This window comes from Passer montanus, unplaced genomic scaffold, assembly GCF_014805655.1.
Source record: "Passer montanus isolate IOZ18808 unplaced genomic scaffold, ASM1480565v1 scaffold10, whole genome shotgun sequence".
Taxonomy (NCBI): Eukaryota; Metazoa; Chordata; class Aves; order Passeriformes; family Passeridae; genus Passer; species Passer montanus.
In genome coordinates, this window is record NW_024356505.1 from 1,985,887 (window position 1) to 2,003,570 (window position 17,684).

The following is a 17,684-nucleotide window of genomic DNA, read 5'->3' on the forward strand; positions in this document are numbered from 1 at the left end:
TAGGATACTTATTTAAAAATAGTTTTTAATAAAAATTAAAAATGGAAGTTTATTTATGTGCTTTACCTGATCCTCCAACAATGTTGCATAGGTTTTATTTTAGAAGCAGGAATGCAGATGCTCAACAGGTTGCCTGCACCACTAAACCATCTTAAAATTGAATTAGAAATAGGATTCGTATTTTGTATTCTAGGATGGAAACCAACAAGAGATACTGGATGCCAACATTTTTGGTTCACCAGAAAGATGAGCACACAGCTTATGTGCTGGCTTCCATTTCAAACAAGCAATGCTGTTGCTAATCAGCAAGAACTTATGTCTCACTGAAAGGCTTTTGAAATTTGCTTTGAAGAAAAACTCTTGGAACACGCAAGTCTTCTTTCCTATTCACAGTTTCTCGTTGCACATATTCATTGACCACTTGCTCATATCCCTCAGCCTTGAAAAGCTGAGATAAGAACTCTGAAAGAGAATTTTAAAAAAAAGAAGCTAAAATATTATGTCAAGCTATTTTTAAAACACCAGACAGCATTTATATAAGCATATGTTCTTACGTGTTACAGCATGAAAATCACACAGGCCTTCAGATTTCAAGCTGTTCTATGTGGGTAGACTGCTGAATAAAAATCAATAAAAATCTCCTTTGGAAACATCAACCTAAGCAAAATAGCTTGTAAAACTCGGGCTTAAGCTGGTTACTCAGTTGAATTTCCAAAAATGCCACATCTCTTATTTTTATTAAGCCTGTCATTCTCATTGTGACTGACACCAGTGCATTTTCTCCTTGTGCTGATCTTCATTGTCTCAATAGATCACTTACCACAAATATTTCAAAGGTATGCCAGCTGTGCAGATGCACCTACTCTCAGGAAGAATAACACCCTACGTTACATGCAATTGCTCAACAGAAAAACTGACAAAATGGCAACGAGGATATGGTGGTACCAAGACTCCACTAAGTTGAACTGAAAGTATTTTCCAGGAACAAAAAAATTTTCCTCAGAGCCTATTTCCCTTAAGGAAGGTAGAAGCACCTCACAAACAGGGTGACTTGTGCAGCAGGAAGGTCTGCTCATGCTATTGACTTGTCATGTTAATTAAAAATCATAGTTTTTCCTTTCCTGCACCTCAGTTCACTTACTCAGGCAGCAATTTCACAGTAAATTTAAGGCTGTTCTAAACTTGTATTACTTGATAGAAAACAAAGACATTCAATTTTTCACTGCTCAGGGGGATTAGCTTGATGAAACAGTGATCATGTGGGTACAGGAAGCACCACCAGAGAGGGTGAGTTGAGGAAGATGAAACCACCCACTTTGATGGTACTGCAGGATTACATCAACCCAAGGCCACCATGGCTGTAAACATTGTGTGTTCATGTAAATGGGGACCCACACCAATGAAATATAAATAAACAGCACTCCATTGTGGACCTATTGAAATCTTATTGTAAGGAAGTTGCACATATTTCATAATACAAAACTAAAACCATGCATTCCTCCACAAATTTAATACTATTTCAGAGAGAAGAAGAATGGATTTTTTTTCCCATGGAAGAAGTTATGTGTTGCCATCTGAGGCCAGACATATTATAAATAAGTATGATTCAAATCACCCCATGCAGCAATAACTTGGTGTACCAATGTAGTGCTAAAGAAATGAAAAATAGCAAGGGTTGCAACCTCTGTGGAAATGATGGGAGTCATGTCTCCAGTAACAAAAGAATTCTCAAGTATTAAGCAATGTTTACATGAAAATCTGTGAAATGAATGAGATCATAATGATTAAAAATGGGAGTAGAGGTGATTTGTGAGACAGTCACAGACCAGCCCAAGGAAAAACAATTGCTGACATGAGCAATAAAAAATAAATTCTCTCTTTTCTCCTTCCTTCCTCTTCCTCATCCCCACCTCAATTCTTCTTGCAAGGGAAACATGCATATTAACAAGAAACTTCTCATTCAGAAACTATTCTAAAACACAATAAAAATGAGATTTAAGATTCTACAGAGAGGTCAGTCTCTTATTTGTTCCCTTCAGCATCCATTCTCTTTCTAAGAGCTAGTTGTTTAAACAGAACTAAAAATCACTCAATAAATAACAGTTCTAGAAATGCTTCAATGAAGCTGTAGTGCAGCCTGCATTATCTTATATTTCACCATTGTCCTATGAAAAATAGGGGGAGCTCACACAAGATTAATGCTTTTTATGTATCAGAAGCAATTAGTTAATATGTTATGGCATAAAATATGAATAATATTTACTTGGCTCCAAATCAGTCTCTTCAGCGGCTGTATCTTGCCTTAGACTAAGAACAAAGAACCCCACAGAAATAAATTCACAGTTCTTTTAACACAACGCCCTACAAGTGATGGGGGGAGTAGTGAGTTTAGCATGAGGAATTTGGAGTTAGAAGCTATAGCCAAGCTACAAACCCAATTCATTGTGAGAGTCTAAGCAAATTCCTTCATGTCTCTGTGCTTCAAGTTCTCCACCAGTAAAGTGCAATAACTACCCTTCCTCCTAAACCATTATGAGCACTGAACAAAAACTAAATACTGTATCACATGGAAATAGTTTTTTGCATTATCTTCACTAAAGAACAAGCCCTAGAAGACAGAGTGACCACAGCTAGTCAGTGCTATCCCAGGATTTGTGCATGAGCTTCTCAGCGCTGCAGTTGTGGTTCTGCTTTTAGAAGTCAATAGACCTCATCCTGCTCACCTGCACAAAGAATGATGCCAAATGAACTGCTTACTTGCTTCATGAAGGTGATTAATTCGTTTACTGAACACAGATCTTTTCCCCTTAGGTAACAAATCTGAATGAAATTCAGCAAATTCAGAAACTCCTGCTCTTGGAGAATTATAGCATATGAAACAAGCTTATAAATAAGAAAGTGCTCCACAAAGTTCTGCCAGTCTAAATAACTGCTTCTTCCCAAAAAGGATGGTAAATTAAATAAACCACAATTTAACAGTTCATCCACACAAAATAAAACTTCCATGGGCATGCTGGCAGCTCCCTGGAGAAAGTTTGAACAAAAGATTCACAGAAAAGAAAGCACTCTACAACATGTCTTACCTTCAGTAAAAAAATACGATCTTGTCCCATCTTGTCTGACATAAAAGTTTTCCCCAAGTTTGCTGCCTGATTTAAACCTGAGCATTGCATGATCATACAGGCCATAGTCTCGGAACAGGACACACTTGCCTGGTTTTAATACCTGTCACATAATACACTATATTTATTATTATATACTTTAATAAGCTAAACAGATTTAGTCATATATATGTATAGTTATTTGTGTAAACATACAGACAAAGGTAACTAAGGCAAAGTACACTAGCACAGTCAATACAAGATTATAAGAATACAATACAACAGTGAGATAGATATCTACAGATAAATAGATAGATGGATGTAGATAGATATAGATACAATTCATTCCCTGTGCAACAAAAAGGTTGTGCAAAAACTGGACTGACTCTTAAAAATGTTTCCCCATGAATAAAAGACTACAACTAGTTTTAGAATACCTATCTGGGTGCTGATCAGCTAAATTAGCAACACTCTTCAAACACAGAGAAAATAAGAAAATATACAGTTTAACAAAAATTCCCATCAGGGCATTTTTTTCTGTTGGCACGTATCCAGTTTAGCACCTGATTTTGTTTAATGGTTAACAATAAAATTTAGAATATCATCACATTTCTCTTTTCATGGGAGAAAGACAAATGTTGCATATTTTGCAAAATAAAGAAGAAGCCATTTTAGGAAAGTGCATAATGGATTTATAAAGTTGCTTTTTGGTAAAGAAAGCAAGCTATAAAGAGTTTAAAATTCATAAATACACGGTCATTGCCCATGCTGATTTTAAATACCTAAATATTTATATAACCTAAGAACCAATCCTGACTTTGGAAAACAGCTGGAGATATAAAATAAAACCCCTAATATTCCTTTTTCAAATTGCTGATAATAAGCCAAATAATATCAGAAAATACAAGACTCTTAACACACATATGCAAAAGTAAAAAGGTATGTTGATTGTTTTCCTCTGCAGTCAATATATGACGTTTCAGGAAAATACAGAACAATAACAATCCAGGTTGTTTAAACCACCCTTTGGATGGGCCTGTCTTAGTTTATCAACTTACAAAGACAGCTTAGGGGGGTGAGTCTAGATTAATACTGCCTTCTGAACACTACTTTTAAACCACCACAGGTCAAATATGTTTCATAATAACAGCAGCATCCTAACTGCAGGTCCCTGGATCTCAGGAAGTTAATTTTGGCTTTCCTGTAGGCCCCTATCAGGTACATGAAGGCCATATTTTATATATCTTTTTGTTACACTGATGGCATGAATTAGGCCTCAATCCAAACAATCTCACAATACCAGGAGAAAAATAAAGAACATTGTAAAAGATATTTTAGTCCTGCATACTCAGTGAACTAACGAAATACATGCGTGGAATATAATATGAAAAATCACCATTGCAAGAGAGTAATTTTCTCAGAAAAAAATATACTTTTGAGCTAAAAAGAAGTGCTTTAAAGGCTGCAAAATCATCTGGTTTTACCTTGTAAATGTTCCTCAGGACAAGATGCATTTTGTCAGGATGAATGGCAGAAAGCACAAATATAAGTGTGACAACATCCACGGAATCTGCTGGTATATTGTCTAGAAGATCATCTTTGGTAAGATCACACTGGAACACTTTACATCTTTCTGTACTATATAAGGCATTTTTCTAGGGAAATGAAAAGAGCAAGCTTTCACTGAAAATTAGCAGCATTTGTTGCTACAATAAAGTAAAAATCTTGTGAAATTAATCAGTAGAGAGATACAAAACACAGTGGCAAGAGAATATTAACCTCCAACAGGCGGTTACTGCTATCAGAAATTTTTTGCAGCTAACTACAATAGTGAAACTACTACTAGTACAAAGGCCTGTTCTCAAGAATTCGAGAAGGAATGTGCATTAAGACAATTCAGAAAACATACTACTTTTGTTTTACCCCTGCTTCTACTCTTTAAAGAATACATAAACTCTATTGAAAGAAACTACATATTAGAGGGTGATGAAAGTAAAGCTCTTGAGCTACAGGTAGACTGCAAACAGTTGGGGTTCCTGACACATCATCTGCAGCTGGGCTGCTCTAGCCCACAGTTTTGCTGTGGAAAAAAAAAAGGAAAAAAAACAGTCTTGGCAAAAATTAAATTCAGCAAAAGCTGTTGAGGCAGATGCCATTAAGTCATCCAAAACCCAGGGTACAGGCTCAGCCCAACCTCATATTGGGGTGCAGGCACAGCATCCCAGGGAGCTGCTGTCCTCTTCTGTGTGCCACAGGCATTTCTTCCTTTCGTATGACAAATGCTGTCTGTGTCATGTGGTTCTTGGTCACAATGCTTTCAGTTAACAGATATATAGAAATTTACCTGTGATTACCCACTTCATAAAGAGTTTTAATGCCCAAAGCCCCCACCAGAACTACTGCAAGGCTCGACTTTGGACTGCAGTACCCACAACTAAGTGTACACATACCTACTCCTAATCAGGTTACAAATTCCTTTAACAATAATTTTCCCAGCCTTGTTTTTAAGGTTCTCCTTGGGACTCCCTCTTCCACATCAAACAAATTTTGCTTTTACTGCACAGTCAGCAGAGACATAGCAGTGCTCCCAAAAAGCACAATCTTCATAAATCATGCAAGTAATATACCATAATGCTCTAATTTGACACTGAAAAGCCAAGTCTTGAGCAATGATTTGGCTTCTTACATAGGATCTCCACTGAAATGCATCAGTCTCAATTTTTTTGGCAAAGCATATTCTACCCTTCCTACAAAAAGGAAGCCAAGAGAAGTCTGTTGTTACAGTCATTTGTAATTTTAGAAGCTTCTAAAAAACACTCTAAAAGAAGTTCCAAATATCACACCAACCTTCACATACTCAACAGCTCTAGGAGAGAAATCACAGGCATATGCAAAAATATTCTTATCTTCTTCTAAGAGTGGAAACAAGCAGTTCCCAACCCCGCAGCCTGCTTCCAGAATGGTCAGTGTTTGATCTGCAAACTGGGGAGGAAGCAATACAAGACAAAACATAATTTTTGTTTTCTCATCATATGAGCAGAGGCACTGTTCAACCAGCATTTTAAAAGCCATAATCAATTTTAATTACGATTCTTAAAAAAAAAAAAAAAACAAAGTAGACAACCACTGCATAATCTGACACTAAAACCCAGACATTCCAAATTTCCACAAAATTAGAAATAATTTTAGAACATATTAATATTTCCCAATTTTAATTACGATACTTCAAAAAAAAAAAACCAAAGTAGACAACCACTGCATAATCTGACACTAAAACCCAGACATTCCAAATTTCCACAAAATTAGAAATAATTTTAGAACATATTAATATTTCTTCAGTCATCTACCCCTTAAGCAATCAACAGACTTGTGCCATTTCTGTCTTGTCTTTCATTCAGCTGTAAGGAACAACAGATGCATCTGGCTATTCCCCTTAACTGTGTTCAGCAATCAGCCTGCAATTCTGGATGCTTTTCTCTAAAGCAGTGTACTGAAGTGCACACAGAGAGGCAAGTTGTCTCCTTTAGGACTCAAAACCCAAATATTCCAGACTGCATTCTCAGCATCCAGGATGCTATGAACAGCATCCCCATCCAGCAAGGGCCAATTATAAACTGAAACTAAACTGATGCATATGATTCTGAGAAGTTATCTTTGATATTAAAACCTTTTCTTTTGACGCCTTTTCTTGGAACAGGGCACTGCAAACTCTACATGTGTCAGCTCTCACCCAAATGGCTTTGCTCTAAGTATTATTAACTCCCCTGGAAACAGCTGATTGGAAACAATCAATCCCATCTTTTCCAGCAGAATTGCACAGATCTCACCTCACGACATGCCTTTAACTCTTGAAACTCTCTGGTTGTCCAATGTCTGTCTTTGAAGAAGTTGGTGCTGTTTCTTTTGTAAAATAGATCCCAGTTCTTCTGTGCCTCTTTCTCCAGTTTTAGTTGTTTGAACTCAGACACCAAAACCTGATCTTTTGCCAGTTTTTCCACTTCTTCTGGGCTAAGGACTCGAGCACTATGGCCTTTTTTTTGGAAAGCACCATCTTCAGGAGATGTTGTTACTATATTTAAGCAATTTGCTGACACCATTTCTTTGAACATCCTAGATTCCTTCACACAAACATAAACACCAAAGACCCAAGGATGATTTTTTTTCTTTAGGGTATGGTTCCATCACTTAACTTAGGTAAAATAAGTGAGGATCTAGAAGCAGAATTAAAAATGAGAAATAATTAGAGTATGCACTTACTACAATTTTAGTGATCTGTCCTACCTGAGGGACTTATATGTTCAGCAGAATTCTCTTTAATTTCAGAAAACCTTCATCTAAACTAAGAACTGTATACAACACCATACTGATGTCAAAGTTAAAGAAGATACTTCAGAGTCTCCCGGTTCTCCCTTTGCATTCTAGAAAGCTACCCAACAAGAAAAAGACGGTGCAGCTCTAACTTTATTTTCACTAAAAGACTTAAGAGGGAAAGCAAGGGCTTTGTTTCTCATTAACCTCACTTAGAACACTTCAGGGAGAAAAAAGGTAACTTAGACATTTAAGAGTCACATTCAAATTAATGAAACAAAGAGTATTTATATTAGCATTTCTTCCTCCTGCTCTCAGCTCTGTGAGAAAACACTGGTGAAAACAACAGCATTTATAACACCCCATCACCTAAAGAAGAGAAAAAAAACAGTACTGTGGCCAAAATGCCCAGAGCTGGCCTGTGCCAGCATTCATGCCACTGCCTCCTCCTGAGGATTCACACTGGTTTTAACAATCACAGGTGGTTTTATTTTCAGATATCAACAAAAAGAGCTTTAATAGGCTGGGAAAGGAGTCAAACAATTTCTCTGATGTTAAACTGGTTCTGACATCTGCCTTGTCATAAACATGCAGATCCTGGATGATGGAACATGGGGATTAAATGCTTCATGGCCCAGTAGCTCACAGGGAAGCCCAGGCAGCAAACACACACTACTCTTGTACATCAGTGCCCAGAGCCAGGCATTGGTGTCAATTTACCAAAAAGGAAATGAGAAAACCACAACACACACCCTAAAACAAACAAACAAGAGTAGTACTTCACTTACGTATTTTATCTTACGATAAAATGCATTCTATGACACATATCATGGACCATATGTACATGTTACACATGATGCTATCATGATATATACACGTCATGACACAAACACAAACGTAAAATACGGAAGCGTGCAAATGAAACAAAGAACTGTCAGAACTTTGTCCGGTGCCACAGGCACACCCCCTTTTCCTCCAAGAACAGCGCAGGAGGCTATGAAGAAGAGGCTCCTTCGAAAGGACGTCTCTTCAAGAAGCGCATATCCTCAAAACAAACAAACAAAAGCTTAATCAGCAGAATTTCTGCCGTATTTCTGCACACGCCTGCATTCTAGGCGCGCTCCATTATTTCACCACAGAACGAGCGAGGGAAACAAACAAACGCAAGCCAGTCCTCTCAGTGACGTATCTGCTGCGGTGGGAAGGCAGCGCGATGATAAACCCAGTCACAACAGCCCATGCTTAGGCTAAAAAGCCTTTTAAAGGTGTTTAACCCAGAGCTGATCCCACAAACATGTAACACCTCCGTGTGATCCTCCGGTCCCACCACGCGGAACCGGCTTCCCTCCAGCAGCTCCTGTCCCGGCTTAGCCGGGGCTTGGATACCCCGGCAGGGAAGGGAAGGAGAGGAAAGCCCCTCCTGCCCTGCCCAGCCCTACCGAGGGCGGGGAGCGCCGCGCTCCCACCTCCCCGGAGACCCTCCCCGGGGCAGCAGCCCCAGCCCGGCCCCGGGCCCCCGCCGCGCCCCGCCGTACCCGCCGCCAGCCCCGGAGAGGGTTCCCGGAAGGGAAAGCCAAGAATTTCCGGGAGGACGCCGGGCGGCAGCGCACGGAGGAGAGGGAAGGGACCGGCCGGGCCGGGAGCGGGGCCATGAACGGCTCGGCGAACTCGCTGCTGGACAAGGAGGAGCACCCGCTGCAGCTGGGCGAGAGCTTCGAGCGGCGGCCCAAGGCCTCCTTCCACACCATCCGCTGTGAGCGCCTCCCCCGCGGCCGCCTCTTCCTCCCCGCTCCCGTCCCGTCCCGTGCCGTGCCGTGCCCCGGCTGCGCTGCTCCTTCTGCCGCGCCGACCCCGCTGCTCTCCTCGCCTCGTTCGCTCCGCCATCGCGGCGCTCCGTCCCCACTCAGCGCCTTTCCTACCGCGTTCGTCCTGCCCCCTCATCGCCCATCTCCCCGCTTCCCTCCTGTCCCCTTCAGCGCCCTGCTCCCCCCCGCCATGCCCTGCTGCCCCTCCAGCACCCGTCTCCCCCTTTCCCTCTCCCTCCGCGCCCGTCTTTCCTCTCCACGAGTGTTTTCCCCACAGAGGGGTCCAGCCCGGGAAGAAGGGGAAGGTGGATGCTGGCGGGGAGGGGGCATGAGCGAGGCAGGCCAAGGCGAAGGAACAGCTTTAGAAAGTTTGCCATTAATCGCTCGGAAGCATGAAGAGTTGTCCCCGTAAGGAGGTGGCTTTGCCATCTTATTTTGCTCTCTTTGTGGCAATTAACTGCAGGACAGGCCTGGAGAGGCAGCCGGAGCATCCAGAGTTGGGTTCTTGCAGCTTTAGAAAGTTTGCTATTAATCGCTTGGAAGAGTTGTCCCCGTAAGGAGGTGGCTTTGCCATCTTATTTTGCTCTCTTTGTGGCAATTAACTGCAGGACAGGCCTGGAGAGGCAGCCGGAGCATCCAGAGTTGGGTTCTTGACTGGCAGTTTTCCTGATGAAGCAGTGTGTAGCCCTGCAGAGCTGCCCCCGGCTGTCCCGACTCCAGCCAGCTGTAATAAATCACTGTCCCAGGAAAGCAAGTAGAAGGGACTCGGACGGGGTTCTTGACTGGGAGTTTTCCTGATGAAGCAACGTGTAGCCCAGCAGAGCTTGCCCCTGGCTGTCCCGACTCCAGCCAGCTGTAATAAATCACTGTCCCAGGAAAGCAAGTAGAAGGGACTCGGACACTTAGAGTAATCCTAATAAATGCAAGATAAATCCTGAGGTAGATTGCTTTGAAGAGGAACTCACTGTATTCCCATGCTTGAATTCTGTGGGGCAAGAAATTTGAGCAAAGCGAGTCCAGTTTTTATTTCTAAAATGACTGGTAAACCATCAAGAGTAAATGTAATGAATACTAAACTTATAACTTAGTAGTTTTCTATGAAAGTGATGAAAGTGGGAATTTATACAAAAAAACAGTAGGATATTTTGGTTTATGATGCACACATATAGGCCTGGTCTCATTGCCCATATTCATACACCACAAATAGTAGTTTCAGTGATTCTGGTCACCCAAGTGCCTGATCCTGTGTCAAATAAACCCAAACTATATCCAAGTGGAAATATACTGGATTTCTAGAATGGAAAGTGCTTCAATAACAAATTTCTTAAGGAATTGCAATGCCAAAAGTCTTCAGACTACAACTGGAAGAATGGAGTTTTATTTTCTGAATGCTCTATTTTCCATCTGTGACTTTTAAATGAGATTTCTTCATTGTCTTGTTATATTTTTTCCCTAACTGTTGTTCTGGAACGATTTAGCTGGGATCCAAACATTATATTATTGCCATAATCCCCTTCACACAAACTGCACTCAGAGGATTTCGTAGGCTACATTTGTTTCGACCTTCTTAAGATACTTCATTCCTGTACTGAGAAACTGGATTATCCTTGAAGAACACATCTTGAAAACATTTGATTTTTGGGAAAAGAGCTGTGGGTATATTTGGAGGGAAATATGTGCTCTCAATCTACATGAGGATTAGCCAGGCACATGCTAACAAAATGAAAACAATTAGTTGAATGTTTGTTTAAAGTAATTCTATATTGCTGTGCTTAAGAAAGAAGTCTGGTAGTGATATGCCTTTTAAGTTGATAATGGTGCTGTTGAAACTCTTGATCCTGTTTTGGCAAAGAGACTAGCTCTTGTACCGCTGGTTTATTTTATTTAGCAAGCTTGCACATAAAGTAGGTGGGAAACAATAGCTAGAAACAGATTGCTCAGATGAAATTGAAGGCTATGATTTGATCTGGCAGTAAAGGCATGAGGATTAAGTCAAGTGTGTCTGATTCTGCTTGTTGTGCTGTCAAAGTAAAACTCAACTAAACATTAACATCCTCTTAATGAGAATTTATTACAAGCCAGGGTTTGGAGTTTTTTTCCTGCAAATGTGTTTTTCATAGTGGAATTATATTTTAAATTTGTTCTGAGGTATTAATTTCATAACTAATGCGGTAATTAAAAGCCTTGATCGTGAATATAATTGCACCTCTTCATGTGCAGGGATGCTAGAGTTGAGTGCAGGCTTCTTATGAAAACAAACACAAGGCAAACTAGCCTATATCTGTGTGACTTTATTTCAATTTGTCTAAATCCTTTCTCAAGATATTAGAGGTTCTGATAGGGTTTGTTTTTTTCTGTTATTTTGTGGCTTACCAGCTCAACAGAATAATGAGGGGAAAATGCTTTTAATTTTAAATGTTCTCAGTTCTTTTATTTCAATTTGTCTAAATCCTCTCTCAAGATATCAGAGGTTCTGATAGGGTTTTTTTTTTCTGTTATTTTGTGGCTTACCAGCACAACAGAATAATGAGGGGAAAATGCTTTTAATTTTAAATGTTCTCAGTTCAAATGAATGCATTAAACAGAAGTGCCTTGGTTTTGGAGACAAAGCATTGTAAAACAGAGTGAAAATACCTAAAACAAGTGTTAGTTTAAAGCCAGTACAGTGCCTCCCCTTACTGATGCTTTCTGTCCACAGTGGGTTTGGACCAGCATGAAGCTGCTGTAGTAAGATCAGCACCTCTTTCTTTCCTCATAAGTGACAGCTGAGACCTCCTCCACCCATGTGGAGCTTTTAACACTATTGTGGAGGCGAGATGGCCATTAAAGAGCCTGAAATATCAGTAAGGCTAAATAAGTGGGTGTCATTAAATTGGTGTTTGTCACAGAGGAGTCCTCAGGTTTGCAATTGGCAAGAGCTAAGCAGAGCCCAGGGTTTTGGAAGTTGTTACTCTCTTGAGTTTGATTGGTACAGTTTTACACTTGCCTGTAAAATCAAGTGCCACTCAAAGCCTGGGGTTTGGAGAAGTCTGCTTTTGGTGTTCAAACACAAGATCTAGAACCTTATTTCTATTTTAGAAAGGAAGTTCAGGATATGGTACCACCACATGACTGGGTTGCTACTTGTAGACACAGTGTACTGGTGTGTTATTCCACCCCTGCTGTAAACACTAGTGTGTGCTTTACCATTCCCTATAATCAGAGTAAATGTATGGTGGCTCTTTGCAGGGCACACTGATGCTTCTAAAGACTCTAACAAATGTAATCACATGGTTTTCCTCTTCAGATGATTTTAAGCCAGCATCGATTGATACGTCTATAAATGTATGGTTGCTCTTTGCAGGGCACACTGATGCTTCTCAAGGCTCTAACAAATGTAATCACAATTGTTTTCCTCTTCAGATGATTTTAAGCCAGCATCGATTGATACGTCTTGTGAGGGGGACCTCCAAGTGGGTAAAGGAGATGATGTTACCATCACTTTGCCACATATTCCAGTAAGTCTGTTATATATGTGCTCCTGTTTACTCTCCAACAAATTTGCAGTGTTGTTACAGTCTAATGTAAATCTATTTTCACTTTCTTTATTAACGCTGTGGGTTCAGTATTTAAGCAGCTGGATTTGTCGTTTGTTACCTTAGGAAAGGACTGTACAACTGGATCTTTGTAAAGGGCTATATTTGTATGGTTGCTGAATTGTTCTTTGCTTCTGATTCCTTCCTTCCTAGTCTCCCTTGAAAGGCAAGGAGACTTTTACTGTTATCTGAAGCTGTACACCTGGTTCCCATCCATTTTTAGTGCTGTGTCTTGCTGAAGAAAGGCAATGTAACTCAGGCTTCAGTCAAGGCTGGATGTTCAGAACCCTCAGTCAGACCTGTAAGCATGCTCCTGCCCTTACTCAGTCATGTACAGATAGGGCATAGAGGGTTCCCTGCCTTTAGCTTTATCAGTGGAAGCAAGGGGACTAGTCCTGGTAAGTTGCCATGAAGTAGTTTCCCATCCACTTCCTTCCCTAATGATGCCATAAAGGTCTACTGTGTGAGGATGATGGTCAAATAGCAATAAAACAAGTGATCAATCTGTTTATAGGTGCAGCTGGTTTGTAATTGAAGATTCAGTGGCTTCCTTACCAAAACAAAAGAAAGTGCTCATGTGCTGGAACTGGATTTGTTTTTTAGCTGAAGTTAATGCTGTGTGTCAAGCCAATAAACCAGAATTCACAGACATCAATGGGCCTGGTAGCTGCAGGGGGGCACCAGTCAGTTTGGAAGCCATGTGTCAGATCTTTTTGGTATTGTTCTTCCCAGCACACCCGTGGTTTTAATTGGTAGGTGATGGTTCTGTGGTAATTCTCACTGAATGAAGCTGTAGCCTGCTTCACCCTGCTCCTGTTCTTTATATGGCTTTGGTCACCTTCAGTGCTGCAGGAGGTCACAAACTGGTTTTTATCTATAGAAATAATGAGCATGGTAATGCTATTGGAGGGCAGGTAACAGCACAACTAACAGCAGCATTCCTCTTGGATTAGTTGGAAACAAGAGTTGCTCATTCATTTTTTGTGTTGAGCAGCATCACTTGTAATGTTCCTTTCCAAATCTCTGTACTGACGAGCTTAATTTGATTATCTTGCCCTCAGTATGAGCAGCCTTGAGTTTGTGATATGCTGCAAAGGTTTAGGCAGCCAAGCCACTCTGTTTATGTTGTTCCAAGGCAGTGCTGCCTGTGTTCTGGTCAGAGAGCTGGAAAACACTTGTCATACTGTAAAAGAATTAGAGGTTTTGACAAGTTTCACTGAATTTCTTGGATGCTCCTTTGCTTCCCAGTTGTCCAACAATTGGATAGGATTCAAATTCTGAGTTGAAGTTTTCTTTTTGAAATTTTCTAATCCCTGAGAATATCTCTGATAATTTGTTTGGTGGAAATATTTTGGTGTCTCTTGCAGCTTGGATAAATTGAAGTACTATTTCTACATGTGAATTTAGTGAGTTTAATACTTGAAAAACAGTCTGGATTGCGGAAGGGAAAACTTCTTGTTAGAGTACTACGGAAGAAAATCATAGAATATAATGAGTTGGAAGGGTGCCCACAAGGATTATCAAAATCCAGCTCCTAACCCAGCACAGAGCAATCCCAAGAATGGGAAGGGAAAACTTCTGCTTGTTAGAGTACTACAGAAGAAAATCATAGAATATAATGAGTTGGAAGGGTGCCCCAAGGATTATCAAAATCCAGCTCCTAACCCAGCACAGAGCAATCCCAAGAATTACACCATGTGCTTGAGAGCATTGTCCAAGTGCTTCTTGAACTCTGCCAGGCAAAAAACCCTCACAGGTGAAAACAGTTCTGTCCTGTAATCAGCAAAATCTGTAAGCCACTCTTACTTCTGCACTAACATAAACCCCAAACATTTAAAGTAGAAGAGTGGGACTTAATTTGCCTAAGCACTTACATTTCTACTTATTGTTTAGCCAAAATCACAGTCTTTGCTGCTTTAGGAGGCTTCTGGGTAGCAGAATGATAGCCAACAAACTTTGATCAATTTTCATTACCTTTGTGCATTATACGTTTCCTGGCTTAGTTGTCAACAGCAAGCAGATTTGACTTTAAGCTTTCTTTTTACTCTCTTAAATGTTGCTTTCCTCTTAAACACAGGAATGATAAAAATGTAACATGCCTTTGAAGACTAGACTTTCTTGAGACATCCTTTCTGAGTCGTATTTCTGAATTCTCTTACTGTGTCTTTGTTAGGAACTCAGATTTTTCACACTTACTGTTCAGAACCCATTTTAAATTCAAATATATTCTATCTATTAGCAACATGGAGAATAGGAATTGCTTTCAGAGTAGTTAAAATGTGATTGTTCATTTTTCTGCTCAGAATTATATATCGGAGAGTGCAGGGTTTTTTCATTTGCTGCCTGATTCTGGTTGCTTTCCTACGGTGTGTGCATATGAATAAACATTTATTTTTAAAAACGAATTCTTTTATACAGTATCTACACATTACAGAGGAGCCTGATTATGTTTCATAGCTGAAAACATAACCCCTTGAGTAACAGTTTTTTGACATGGCCAGGTGTGCATCCATACTGTTATGTGCTGACAGACCATGGATTCAGCTGTCTGCAGTGTCAAAACCAGGTGTATGGGCCAGGCTGTGCATGCATGCAGTACAGCTGAGCATAATCTCAGCATTACCAGTTAGCCAGTCTGCACCACCACATGAGTTTGTTGTCTTTTTTGCTTCTCTGTCTAAGCCTTTAGACTTCTAAGGCTCTGTGTAGCATTGTGTGGACTTGGGGACTTTCTGGAAGGCATCAAAATACCCCATTTGCCTTTGAGAAGACATTTCAGTATAATTGCATGGGCATATGCACGCTAATCTGACTTTGAAGAAGGCAGCTGCTCTTACATAGTTTGTAAGTGACAGTTGCTTGTAATCCACTGTGAAAATACTGCCGTATATATTTATGTAAAATATACAGTGGAGTTTAAATTATTTTTCAATTGACCACATATTTCCTTGGGCAATAGTTCTGCTGCACAAATAATTAGAACATTATTTCTTATCCAAACCCATGATTTCCAGGGCAGAAACATCAAGAAGATTTCTGATACTTGTCAGGGACAGCTGTGCAAATTTAGTTACGCTGCCATTTTGGGAATGAGAACTGTAAATAAAAGGCAGCTATGGAGAAGATGTTTTGTCACTACAGAGGCACTTAAAATGATGAAAGGCATAATATTTCTATGAGGAAATGTCTGATCTACTGCACATTTTCTCTGTATTTCTCTCTTCATGAATGAATATTTTCTGTAGGTACTAAACATTTAAGTGCTTAGCCTCTTTTTCAGAACAAAACATACATTCTTTCCTCTTAGTATTCATAAATTTTTGGCCAGGGTAATATAACAATATGTGCTCTTTCTTTTTACCAGGGTTCAACTCCACCAATGACTGTCTTTAAAGGAAATAAAAGGCCGTATCAGAAGGACTGTGTGCTTATTATCAATCATGACACTGGGGAATATGTGCTGGAAAAACTTAGTAGCAGCATTCAAGTCAAGAAAACAAGGTAAAGCTGGGGACAGGGTTAATTGATAGGATTAATTATTGCTTAAGTTTCTTACTAAGACTGGGTTTTGAAACAGAACTCTCTTATTTTGTAGTGATGTTTAATTATTAAACCTTAGCTTTACATAGCCAATTATCATGCCTAAAAATGCAAATAGGAGTGTGAATCCAAGAGTAAAGAATTTGTAAATTCTCCACAGCTGAAATGACATAATTATAGTTTGCAGTGAAACACCTGTGGTGATTTGAGGCTTTAGACACTGGCTGAAGGATGGGATGTGTTTTAAGAATTTCTAGTTAGCCAAAAAACCCCATAAAAATATTAGACTGTCAAAAGGATTATTGGACTTTCTAGGTTTGTTCCCTACAGCTTCCTGTGGGAGTCACGATGTTTCAATAACATAATCTTAGGGAACAAGAAACACTCATTCCCATATTGGATAAGCAATATATTAGGTGGAACACAAGTACAAAGCCTCCAGCTGGTGGAGGTGGGCAGAGCTGTACAAATAATGGTTATGGTGCTTTACCTAGAAGAATTGGTGAAGCCAGAAATCCTTTCTGACCCAATACTCTGCTGCACAAATGCTACAAAGTATGCGGCTGGAAAGTTTTTAGCTGTCCTACTGCTCTGCCTGCAGTGTCTGGCTCTTTCAGCATCACTGAACCACAGCTTGAGACCTAAAGAGAAAGCAGTAATTCACATGTCTTGTGAAGAAGAAACTCTTAAATAAGTTTAGAAATTTTACATTAAAAAACTTTGTTGCAGTATAGAAGCCTTAGCTGCTAAAACTACTGGAAATGTGGGTTGCAGCTCGCTGGTAGTTGGCTGGGTGTTTGCCAGGAACACCTTGAGTTCAAGGTAAATGGACTGTAATACTCCTCTGAATCAGTGATGTGAAAACTCATCCATGTAGCATTCATCTTGTCCAGTGGATATGAGCACATCAGAGATGAGATTTGAATTCCCAATTTCACTTCTGCTGGACTTTGTCTGGGTGAAGCTTAAGTCAGAAGGGAGCAAGTAGGTGCAGGAGGGCCTGAGTTCTGTGAGATGTTTGGTTACACTGAGGTCTATGTCTCGTGTGGGTAAAAATACTTCATATTTTCTCAGGTAGTAAAACATTTGGGGACCCCTGTTTTGACGAATAGTGCTTTGCAAAGTCATTGATTTTCTATATCAGAAGTGCCTTTTATTTTCCACTCTGATCAACCTATTAACACTCTGTGGGAACAGGACTTTTAGTGTCAATACCTTGATGACATTCACAGAGGAGTAAGTGAACTTACTCCACATAAAACCATCTGTAGTTCCAAGAGCATAATTAATACTGGAAGTCTTTGACTTTTGCCTTCCACTTGATACAGTGAGTATCTTGCCAACTCCTCACTTCT

The 17,684-nt window shown here is 40.1% G+C and overlaps 2 protein-coding genes across 3 annotated transcripts in view; one reads left to right on the top strand and one right to left on the bottom strand.

Moving 5' to 3' along the window:
* Positions 1 to 9,082, bottom strand: METTL6 (methyltransferase like 6). 2 transcript variants are annotated; one of them, XM_039707000.1, is made up of 6 exons: positions 8,945 to 9,082; positions 6,929 to 7,312; positions 5,949 to 6,083; positions 4,586 to 4,756; positions 3,084 to 3,225; positions 1 to 462 (listed from the first exon to the last, which is right to left on the bottom strand). In XM_039707000.1, the coding sequence occupies exons 2-6, from the start codon at positions 7,208 to 7,210 to the stop codon at positions 314 to 316; spliced, it is 879 nt and encodes a 292-aa protein (XP_039562934.1). In that variant the 5' UTR covers positions 7,211 to 7,312; positions 8,945 to 9,082; the 3' UTR covers positions 1 to 313. The 2 variants fall into 2 exon arrangements, with proteins under 2 accessions (XP_039562934.1, XP_039562941.1); XM_039707007.1 differs by lacking the exon at positions 8,945 to 9,082 and adding an exon at positions 8,713 to 8,938.
* EAF1 (ELL associated factor 1) overlaps positions 8,951 to 17,684 on the top strand; it is a 20,238-nt gene continuing 11,504 nt past the window's right edge. The window contains exons 1-3 of the mRNA XM_039707021.1: positions 8,951 to 9,162; positions 12,617 to 12,711; positions 16,154 to 16,290. Of these exons, the coding sequence (XP_039562955.1) occupies positions 9,060 to 9,162; positions 12,617 to 12,711; positions 16,154 to 16,290 (335 nt within the window). The 5' untranslated portion in view covers positions 8,951 to 9,059. The remainder of the gene's footprint in view (positions 9,163 to 12,616; positions 12,712 to 16,153; positions 16,291 to 17,684) is intronic.